Genomic DNA, 11,135 nt, shown 5'->3' on the forward strand with positions numbered 1-11,135 from the left:
AGGACACCTCCCCTCCGGCTGCCACAGCAGTGTGAGGATAGCCCAGCACTTACTGCTCCTCCTAGACAGCAGGCACAGGAACAGAGAGGTCCCTCCGATGTTTTTTAGGGGGCAGTGTGTCTTTACTGGCCACGGACTACTCCAGCAACATCTTTCTAGGCCGGTGGCAGAAGCGATTCCCAGGCCCTTGCCCTCCCCTCCTCCCAGGTGATAAGGCAGGTGGAGGTCCAACCAACCCCGCCCCCATCTCCTTGCCTGGCCCTGTTTTGAGCGCTGGGGCTGCAGATGCCCCAGTCTGGTGCAGGAGATCATGTGTGGCCCAGAGTGGGGACTGTGGGCAGTGAGGTCACAGAAGCCTTCAAGAGTGAGGGGTGCAAGAGCTGAGTCTTGAGGTTCAAACAGGACTTTTCACAGGTGATATTTGAGAGACGGAGAAACTGCAGCTTGGAGCCGCACGGGTCTGTCCAAGGTTTTCTGGCCTGGGTGTTCCTTCCCTCCAGGCCACCCAGGGCTGGCCCTTGTTCCTTCCTAGCTAATGCGGGTCCAAGCTTCAGATCAGACTGAGAGAAGCAGCACAGATCTCATTTCCTTAACCTCGCAACAGGTCGGCAGTGCCTGACTCCTGGGACCCAGGGTCTGAGGAGGGTGCCTGCCCCTGTTCAGCCCTTCAGAGCAGCTCCCGGTGCAGGGGAGGGCCTGGGGGCCTCTCCTTGCTGCTTACTGAGAAAGGGAATTTCCCCCCAGACTCAAACGCCAACCCTAAGATTACACAGGCTCCAGGTCCCTAAGCACCGTGATTTGGGGTCTGCAAGATCACAGATTCCTTTGCCTGGGCAGCCTGTGACCCCCACATACGAAGGGCCTGCTCAGCACCAGGCTGTTCCCACTAAAAGGAGCTCAGCTATGGGCCAGGAGCTCACAAACTATCAATTCCATTCTAAAAGCTCAGACTGGAAAACCCCCAGGAAGCATGGCTGAAGGCACTCCTAGCAGCACTGTCTGATGGCAGGAACCTAGAAGTGACTTACAGGCACATCAGGAAAATGGGTCAGGAGCAAAGCCGCACAACGTAATGTTACACAGCAGTGAAAATGCATGCACTGCGGCTCAGCGTGCACCGTGCACGCCATGGATGGATCAATAGTGACGTCGAGAGAAGAAAATCTGTCTAACGCCCTTAGTTCAAAAGCCAGTAAACAGAACATGGGTTTGGGCATGTGTATGCGTGTGACAAACCCAGCTTTCAGGATAGGAGTTAGTCTGGGGAGGGCAGGGGACAGGACGCGGTGGAAGCACAGGCCACAGTCGTGCACCAAGATTCGAAGTGATCCAAATCCATTTGCCTAAGGAGCCATATTTTTTAAAGGAAAATTAAACACAGGAGAGCATTTTTTGACACAAAAACACAAGCCATAAGAAAATTTGCCTATTTCAAAATAAAAAGTGAAAAACAATGACCAAAAATACCATAAAAGCAGACAAGGTGAGAGAGTAGAAAGACATTGCAACATATATAACAAGGATTCATGTTGAGAATATACATCCAGTTGAAAACTGGGCAAAGGGTATAAACAGGCAGTTCACAGAAGATGAGACCTGAAGAGCAAAAAGAAGTTATGTTTGGGCTTCCCTGGTGGCACAATGGTTAAGAATCTGCCTGCCAATACAAGGAACACGGGTTCGAGCCCTGGCCCGGGAAGATCCCACATGAACTACTGAAGCCTGCGCGCCTAGAGCCTGTGCTCTGCAACAAGAGAAGCCACCACAATGAGAAGCCTGCGCACTGCAATAAAGAGTAGTCCCCGCTCACCGCAACTAGAGAAGGCCCGTGCACAGCAACGAAGATCCAACACAGCCAAAAATTAATTAATTAAAAAAAAAAAGGATATTATGTTCAACTTTACTGGAAAACAAGGAAATGTGAAATACAACCACAGATAATATCATTTCAGACCAGACTGTCAAATACGATTAAAAGAGGTGACACCAGGAAAGAGGTGAATCTGGCACATCTTACACATTGCTGGAGGGATGTCAAACTAATAAAAGCCACTTTAGACAGCAATTTGGCAGATACCGAGAAAGCTGAAAATGCATGTAGCCCGTGACCCCAAATTCCATTTCTAAGGATCTACTTGAGAGAAACTTGTATGTGTACACAAGGAGACAAGTACAACGGCAGCCTGATGAGGGATACCAGAAAATTAAGACATAACCAAATGTCCGTAAGTAGAATAGTTAGATAATAGCACATGCATGCAGTAAGATCATATGTAGCAGTTAAAATGAGTAAACCGGATGCAGAAGCTACCTGTATCCACTGAGTAAATCTTCAAAAAACACTGCTAAGTGAAAGAAACAAGTTTTCAAAATAATATGCACTGTTTGATACATTTAAAAAATTTAATGCCCTATATCGTAAAATTATACTACTTCATGAAAGTGGTTGCCTCTGGGTAGAAAGGGAGGAGAGAGAATGAGACAGTACACCTCCTTATTACCTGTGTCTGGGGCCGATTGCGCTCCTGCCTCTGTCCCATGCCGCTGTTGTGGAATATTTATAGAAGGGAATGCTGGAATGCTATATAAAAATGAACGAATTTTTACAATATGCACCATAGGTGAATCTCACTAAAATAATACTGATTTTAAAAAGCCAGACAGGGCTTCCCTGGTGGCGCAGTGGTTAAGAATCCGCCTGCCAATGCAGGGGACGCGGGTTCGAGCCCTGGTCCGGGAAGATCCCACATGCCGCGGAGCAACTAAGCCCGTGCGCCACAACTACTGAGCCTGCGCTCTAGCGCCCGCGTGCCACAACTACTGAAGTCCGCGCACCTAGAGCCCGTGCTCCGCAACAAGAGAAGCCACCGCAATGAGAAGCCTGCGCACTGCAACGAAGAGTAGCCCCCGCTCGCCGCAACTAGAGAAAGCCCGCGCGCAGCAACAAAGACCCAATGCAGCCAAAAAAAAAAGCCAGACATAAAAGGATACACACTGGGGACTTCCCTGGTGGTCCAGTGGTTAAGAATCCACCTTCCAATGTGGGGGACGCAGGGTTCGATCCCTGGTCAGGGAAATAAGATCCCACATGCCTCGGGGCAACTAAGCCCGCATGCCTCAACTACTGAGCACGCGCGGGCCGCAACTAGACAGAAGACCACGTGCTGCAACGAAGATCCCGCAACTAAGACCTGACGCAGCCAAATAAATAAATAAACAAATATGGGGGGGAAAAAAGGATGCACACTGTGCAGTACTGTTGATAGAATTTGCTGAGTGAAATAAAGCACATGCAGAAGTCTGTGTGAGGACTTCCCTGGTGGTCCAGTGGTTAAGACTCTGCATTCCCAATACAGGGGGCCTAGGTTTGATCCCTGGTCAGGGAACTAGATCCCACATGCCACAACTAGGACCCGGCACAGCCAAATAAATGTTAATAAAAAGTCTGTGTGTGGTATGACACTATTTCTTGTTTTGTTTTGTTTTGTTTTAAAAAGCCAAAAAAAAAGTAATGAAAGCTGCATTTCCACCAGAATCACAGATCTAAAATATCATAGGATCTGAAAAATCATAGCGTACATAAAGGTTTTAAATGTTTGCTATGGTCTAGATGAACTATTTCATTTTTTAAAAAATGCACGTCCCCAGGAAGATAAGTATTTAGGTATTCTTTGCAACACTGTAATAACAAAAAATTGGAGGCAACCTAAACGTCCAAGATTAATGAATAAGTTGATACACTTATACAGTGGAATACAATACAAGTCAAAATGAATGAGTATAACTAAGAAGAATCAATTTAGATAGTTTCCTGATGTTGAGTGAAAAAAAATTTGCAGAATAATTTATGTACAGTGTTAAACAATGTATGTAAATGTATCATAAGCACAAACAGGGCAGAGTTAACTGTTCTTGAGCACCTACTATGTGCCAGGTGCCTACCTTAACCCCCAGAGCAACCCTATGAGCTAGTTACTGATACTTTGTCTTTTCGCAGAGTAGGAAACTGAGGCTTGGTGAGGTGCAGCCCTGCCCAGGGACACAGCCGGAGGAAGCCTAGGTCTGGGACCCACTGGCCAGCTCCTTGAGGCCCCTCCCTGCTTGGCCGGTCCAGGAACTCAGGCCTCAGGACTGGGCCAGGATTCTGAGCAAGAGGCCCTGCAACTTCAGCCGCTGCTCTCGCCATGCCCGCCCCTCCCTCACCTCACAATGCCTTCCATTCAGCCCTGTCCCCGCTGCCAGGTCTGCAGGCTGGGAGGGGGGCTCCCGCTGGCGTCCAGGCAGGGACCGTTGCCAGCCTTCCCCTGTGCTGCATTTCCAGGCTGGACTGGCCGTGCGATCGGCATGGCGGGGTGAGTCTTTGGGCCCTGCGGTGGCAAGGGGGGTTAGAGAAGCTGAGCGCCTATAGGCAAGCCCCTGCCCCTCTCTGGGCCTCTCAGGGGCTGGGAGACAGGGGCTCTGGGATCTCCCAGGGCAGAGATTCTCCAAGGGTCTCTCTGAAATGGGTTCCGAGGAAGACGGTGAACGTGGCCGCTCCCAGGAGCTCCCCTGGGCTAGTCCTCCAGGAGCCTGTCTGAGCGCTAGGCAGGCCTGAGGCCTGGACGCTTGTCCTTCAGGGATCTGTCCCCACACCCCCCGACCTGCCCTGAGCCTCAGCCTCACTACAGCTCTACAGGATGCCACCAGCCCCAAGGCTGGGCTGGACCCTGGGACCCCAAGGAAACTGAAAACCACATGGTGACAGCCAACCCAGTGAGTGGAAACAGGGGAGGCTCAGGGTGGGAGTCAGCCCAGGGGTCCGGAAGGGTTGCTTAGAGAGCGGAGGACAGAGGGAAAAGCTAGTGAGGCAGAGAGGAGGGAGCTGCTTTGCGTGCTGATGGTGGGGGAGCCCGGGGTGACACTGAAGGGTCTGAGCGGGTACCAGTTGGGGAATGAGGAGTCAGGATTTCCCAGCAAAGGCAGTGAGGAGAGGCTGGAGGGTTTTCAGCCGGGGGTGTCAGGGCCCATCTGTATCTTGGAAAGTTCCCTTTGGTTGTTGGTGGTGAGCGGAAGTGGGGAAGCCAGGAGTGCCACCGTGGTGCGGGCCTCCCTGTGGAGAGGCAGGCAGTAGTTGTGAGGTAAAGGGGTCCAGCTGGGTATTGGGTAGACGGGGAGTGGACGGACAGACAGGAAAGTGGACAGATCTTGCCCAAAGCACAGCCCCAGGCCATACCCACAGTTCCCCCCATCCCAGGCCAGGCCAGCGGGGTGGCACTAAGATGAAGAGAGGACAACAGACTATTGAATAGACAGGAGAGAAGTCGGAGCCACTTGCTTGCCTGTCAGAGTGGCTCTGACCAGCCATTAAGGCTCCTCAGGGCTTTCGGATCCCATGACACCTGGTCCGCCAAGTCGTGCCAGCCCTGGGTCCTCCCCTCCAGCTGCCAGGCTGTCTTCTCGAGGTGGGTGCCATTACGCTCCCTGCCACCATGGTGCTGATGCCACTTCCTTCTGAGGAACGGCTGATTCTCTCTCCACTGCCAACCTCACCCTGGGAGGACACAACTCCCCCTGGACTCCGGGGGCCTCTGCACAGCCTGGGCACACCTCTGAAGTGCATTCGGCAAGGCCTCACTGAGCCACTGGGCAGACAATCAAAGGGACTTGCCAGGTCGCCTTTCTGAGCCTGTTTCCTCTGGTGTAAAACAGGGATAACAATGCAATCTCTGCTCTGTGGAGGGGTTGGAGGCTCAGAGTAATGACAGCTTCCCCGGGCCAAAGGAGGAAGACATCTGAGGGGCCCTGGGACAAGAGCTGGGGCTCAGTGACTGGACAGTGTGGGACCCTTGCTCCTGTGAACACCTGACCCTTCTTGTCTCTGCCAGGCCCCAGAGTGTCTCCGTGGTGCTGCTGCTTCCTCTGCTGCTGCCACTGGGGCCAACCTGGCATGCAGCTGCCCAGCGCTGCCCACAGACCTGCGTCTGCGACAATTCCAGGCGGCATGTTGCCTGCCGGCACCAGAACCTCACCGAGGTGCCGAATGCCATCCCTGAGGTCAGCACAAGATGGGGTGGGGGGGACAGCAGGAGGAGCCCGGGCTGGCACCAGTGGATCTGCCATTGCCGGGCTGGGAGGCCTTGGCAAGTCACTTTTCCTCTCTGAGCCTCAGTCTTCACATCTGTAAAATGGAAATGATAATAACCAACAACAGGGAGACAATCTATTTAAAATGCTATGCAACTAGAACAAGTTAGGTGACCTATATAGATACAGCACTGAATTAATTACAGGCCCTGTAGCAGAGAACTGGGGATATACTGGACTAAGGTATGGTCTCTGTCCTATGGAGTCAAGAGCTAGAGGAAAAGAGTGAAAGTAAAGGGGCAGTGACAATTCAATGTGAAAAATGCTAGACTAGGGGATACCCAGGCGGCTGGGAGGAAAGGCTTCCAGGAGGAGGTGTCAGGGAGCAGGATGAAGAGAATGAAGGAAACGTGAGGGGGAAGAGAGTGTTCCAGGTGAGGGAACTGCATGTGCAAAGGCCAGGGTTAGCAAGGGGCACAGGCCATGGTCCTGGTGCCGCTCAGCCTCCCCTACCTCTCCCTGCTCAGCTGACCCAGCGGCTGGACCTCCAGGGCAACATGCTGAAGCTGATCCCCCCAGCTGCCTTCCGGGACCTGCCTTACCTGACACACCTGGACCTGCGGCATTGCCAGGTGGAGCTGGTGGCCGAGGGTGCCTTCCGAGGCCTGGGCCGCCTGCTCCTCCTCAACCTGGCCTCCAACCGCCTGAACGCGCTGCCCCAGGAGGCGCTGGACGGGCTAGGCTCACTGCGGCGGCTGGAGCTGGAGGGGAACCTGCTGGAGGAGCTGCGGCCGGGGACGTTCGGGGCGCTGGGCGCGCTGGCCACGCTGAATCTGGCCCACAACGCCCTCGTCTACCTGCCCGCCATGGCCTTCCAGGGGCTGGTGCGCGCCCGCTGGCTACAGCTGTCCCACAACGCGCTCAGCGTGCTGGCCCCCGAGGCCCTGGCCGGCCTGCCCGCCCTGCGCCGCCTCAGCCTGCACCACAATGAGCTGCAGTCCCTGCCCGGGGCGACCTTGTCCCAGGCCCGCGGCCTGGCCCGCCTCGAGCTGGGCCACAACCCCTTCACCTACACGGGCGAGGAGGACGGGCTGGTGCTGCCCGGCCTGCGGGAGTTGAGGCTGGACCACGGGGCCCTGCAGGACCTGGACCCCAGGGCCTTTGCCCACTGCCCCCGCCTGCACACCCTGGACCTCCGTGGGAACCAGCTGGATGCCCTGCAGCCGCTGCAGGGCCCGGGGCAGCTGCGCCGGCTGCGGCTGCAGGGGAACCCGCTGCGGTGCGACTGCCGGGCTCGGCCTCTGCTCCAGTGGCTGGCGCGGGCGCGCGTGCGCTCGGACGGCGCGTGCGGGGAGCCGCGGCGCCTGCGCGGCGAGGCCCTGGACGCCCTGCGGCCCTCGGACCTGCGCTGCCCCGGAGCCGGGTCGGAGGAGGAAGAGGAGGAGGTGGCGGCCGCGCGGCCCCGTGCCCCTGCCGGCACCTCCAAGGAGGAGGCTGGGGCGGCCAGGCCCTGCCCGCGCGCCTGCGTGTGCGCCCCTGAGTCCCGGCACAGCGGCTGTGAGGGCCGCGGCCTTCAGGTCGTGCCCCGCGGCTTCCCCAACGACACCCAGCTCCTGGACCTGAGGCAGAACCACTTCCCCTTGGTGCCCCGAGAGGCCTTCCCGGGCCTGGGCCAGCTGGTGTCGCTGCACCTGCAGCACTGCGGCATCACAGAGTTGGAGGCAGGCGCCCTGGCGGGGCTGGGCAGCCTGCTCTACCTCTACCTCTCGGACAACACGCTCTCCAGCCTCAGCGCTGCCTCCCTCGAAGGGGCGACCTGCCTGGGCTACCTGTACCTGGAGCGCAACCGCTTCCTGCAGGTGCCAGGGGCCGCCCTGCGCGCCCTGCCCAGCCTCTTCTCCCTGCACTTGCAGGACAACGCTCTGGACCGCCTGGCACTGGGGGACCTGGCAGGCATGCGGGCCTTGCGCTGGCTCTACCTGAGTGGGAACCGCATCACCCAAGTGTCCCCCGGGGCACTGGGCCCCGCTCAGGAGCTGGAGAAGCTGCACCTGGACAGGAACCAGCTGCAAGAGGTGCCCACTGCGGCCCTGGAGGGGCTGCCTGCCCTCCTGGAGCTGCAACTCTCGGGGAACCCGCTCAGGGCCCTGCAAGATGGGGCCTTCTGGCCCGTGGGCCGCTCGCTGCAACACCTTTTCCTGAACAGCAGTGGCCTGGAGCAGGTGGGCACAGGGGGAACAGGGGTGAGGGGAGGCAGCGCGAGGGTCTACGCAGCTTGCGTTCACTCAACAAACACTGCCGCCCCTGCAGTGCCAGGCCCGAGGCTGGGCGTGGGGTCCCTGAGATGAGCCCGACCCTGCGCCTGCCCCAGGGAGCTCAGGTGTGGGCCACAGACCAGGAGGAATGCTGTGCCACACGGAGGGGCTTGGCAGGGAGGGCACTGCCGAGGCCTGGAGGAGGGAGGAATGTGGATCTGTGGGGTTACCTACTGTTGCACACTTTGTGGGCAGAGCTTTGCCATTAGCGGGGGTCCAGGCATAGCAGAAAGAACCATGGACTGGGGGTCTGCGTGACTTGCAAAGGGCACGTGCTTTGGCATCAACCTGGGTTTCCACCCCAGCACTGCCCTTCCTGCCCATCTTGGGCTCTCTCCTCCCCTTCTGCATGGGGAGCATGAGGCTCCATCCCAGGCCTGTGGGTGGGACAGGCCTGGCAGGAGCTCACACCAGGGCCTGGCACCTTCTTGCAGATTTCTCCTGGGGCCTTCTTGGGCCTGGGGCCCCGGCTCCAGAGCCTACATCTGCAAAAGAATCAGCTGCAGGCCCTGCCCGCCCTGCCCGGTCTCAGCCAGCTTGAGCTCATCGACCTCAGTGGCAATCCCTTCCACTGTGACTGCCAGCTGCTCCCACTTCACAGGTAAGCACCCCCAACTGAACCCCCCAGCTGCTCTCAGTCAAGCCCTGCTGTCATCTGAGCACCTTTGGCTGCCGAGGATCCTTCCAGGGCCAGCTACCCTTCCTGGGGGAGCCAAGCATCCACGGGGCTTGGGTGGGCTTCTCTGAGCCCCTGTTCCCTCATCTATAAAGTGGAAATGAAATCTGCCCAGCCTACTGGGGTGGGACCTAGTAAATGTGTGTGAGCACTTTACATCATCGCCTAAGAAAGCAACAAGAACGGTGGAGTCTGGTGACCTGGTCTCAAATCCACCTCTGTGACTGACCAGCTACCTTTGAGCCACGTGGCCTCTCTGTGCCGGTCCCTCATCTGGAAAGGGGATGATAGCGACTGCATCCACCTCCTGGTGGTGGTTGTAAGAATTACATTAAATTAGATAGCTTATCTAGATTGCTTTGATTGCTTTGAAGAGCGTCTGGGTCTTCAGCCCTCTGGGACTGTTTATTACTGGCCCCCTGTTACAGGGAGGGGATTGAAGTTTGAAGTGACTTGCTCAGGGTCACACAATTGGTGAGTGGCCGAGTCCCACTGCCCCCACATCATTGACCTCTTCGCTCTCCTCAGGAAAGCTCAGCACAGCAGCTTCCCCGAACCCCCTTTTCTCCTCAGGTGGCTCACTGGGCTGAACCTGCACGTGGGGGCCGCCTGTGCCACCCCTCCCAATGCCCGTGGCCAGAGGGTGAAGGCTGCAGCTGCTGTCTTTGAAGCCTGCCCGGGCTGGGCTGCCAGGAAGGCCAAGCGGACGCCGGCCCCCAAGCCTAGTGCCCGGAGGACCCCCATGAGGGGAGGACGGCAGGGAGCGAACAAGGTTGGCGGGGGCAGGTGCAGGGAGGCCTTGCTGGGTGGGTCAGGTTTTAAAGCCCCTGGGGTAGCAGGGGTCTGACTTGTCTTGGTCCCAATTTCATGAGGTTCTAGATCTGGGCAATGACCCTGTTGCTTCCATTCAAAAATGTCTATCCCCCTCTCCTTACCTCCTCCACCTCTGGGCTAAGCCCAGAGTGCGTTTGTAAGGAAATGACTCTTTCATCCCATGGGACAATGGCCTTTCCGATTAAGCTGCAGCATCCCAGGACCCTAGGTATCCATGAGAAGAACCCCACAGTGACTGTTACTGCTGGATTGCTGTTGATTCAGCCTGTTCCCACCTGATCTTGGGGCCTCGCTCATCCCTCGGTCAGGAAGAGCAGGAGTGCAGGTGTGTGGTTGGTGCCACGGGTCGGACTCCATCACCCCCTTGACGTTATGTTTGCTGCCCAGACAAACCCATTCACACTGGAACGCTCAGTTGTAGCAAAATCTCGCAGCTCATCAGAGAAGAGTGGGCAGGACATGGGCACCCCTCCACGTGGCGACCTGTGCTGGGTGGTGAGGGTATGTAGGGGAGGCAGACCTTAGAGGAAAGCTGTGACCAGAACAGGGGGGGCTCTGGGAAGGAGGGGAGAGGGCTCTGCCTGCCTCTGGACCCGCAGCTTGAAGAGTTGGGGCACCTGGGGACCATCAGATGGTGTTTGTATTAGTTCCCTAGGGCTGCAGTACCACAAACTACCACAAGCTGGGTGGCTCAGAACCACAGAAATGTATTGTCTCACTGATGTGGAGGTTAGAAACCTGTAATCAAATTGCTGGTGGGGCTGTGCTTCCTCTGACGCCTCGAGGGGAGAGTCCTTCCGTGCCCAGTCCAGCCTCTGCGGGCCCCAGATGTTCCTTGGCTGTGGCAGCACAACCCCCGTCCCTGCCTCCACCGTCACGATGTCTTCCCGTGTCTCTCCACATCGTCTTCCTGCTGGATGTGTCCAAATTCCCCCTTTTTATGAGGACACGAGTCATTAGATCACGGCCCACCCTAATGACCTCATTTTAACTGGATCACCCCTGTGAAGACCCTATTTCAAAATAAGGTCTCATTCTGAGGTGTATCTTCTTCGTGGGGACTTAATTCAACCCGAAGCAGTGTTCATTGTGGAGGTCAGCTGGGAGTGAGGAAGAACCCCTAAAAAGACCCCAGGCTGGGGCTTCCCTGGTGGCGCAGTGGTTGAGAGTCCGCCTGCCGATGCAGGGGACACGGTTTCGTGCCCCGGTCCAGGAAGATACCACATGGCGCAGGGCGGCTGGACCCG

At 56.8% G+C, this 11,135-nt stretch overlaps 1 protein-coding gene across 1 annotated transcript; it reads left to right on the forward strand.

Annotated features, from left to right (window-relative positions):
- Nucleotides 1–6,605: 6,605 nt before the first annotated feature.
- CHADL (chondroadherin like) lies at nucleotides 6,606–9,876 on the forward strand (the record flags this gene model as incomplete). The annotated part of the gene is given in 4 exon segments (XM_081250172.1): nucleotides 6,606–8,285; nucleotides 8,813–8,979; nucleotides 9,628–9,830; nucleotides 9,833–9,876. Coding segments are annotated over 4 exon segments (2,079 nt in total). The 5' UTR covers nucleotides 6,606–6,620.
- Nucleotides 9,877–11,135: the final 1,259 nt, after the last annotated feature.

Source organism: Mesoplodon bidens, assembly GCF_964165515.1.
Source record: "Mesoplodon bidens genome assembly, chromosome: 11".
NCBI lineage: Eukaryota > Metazoa > Chordata > Mammalia > Artiodactyla > Ziphiidae > Mesoplodon > Mesoplodon bidens.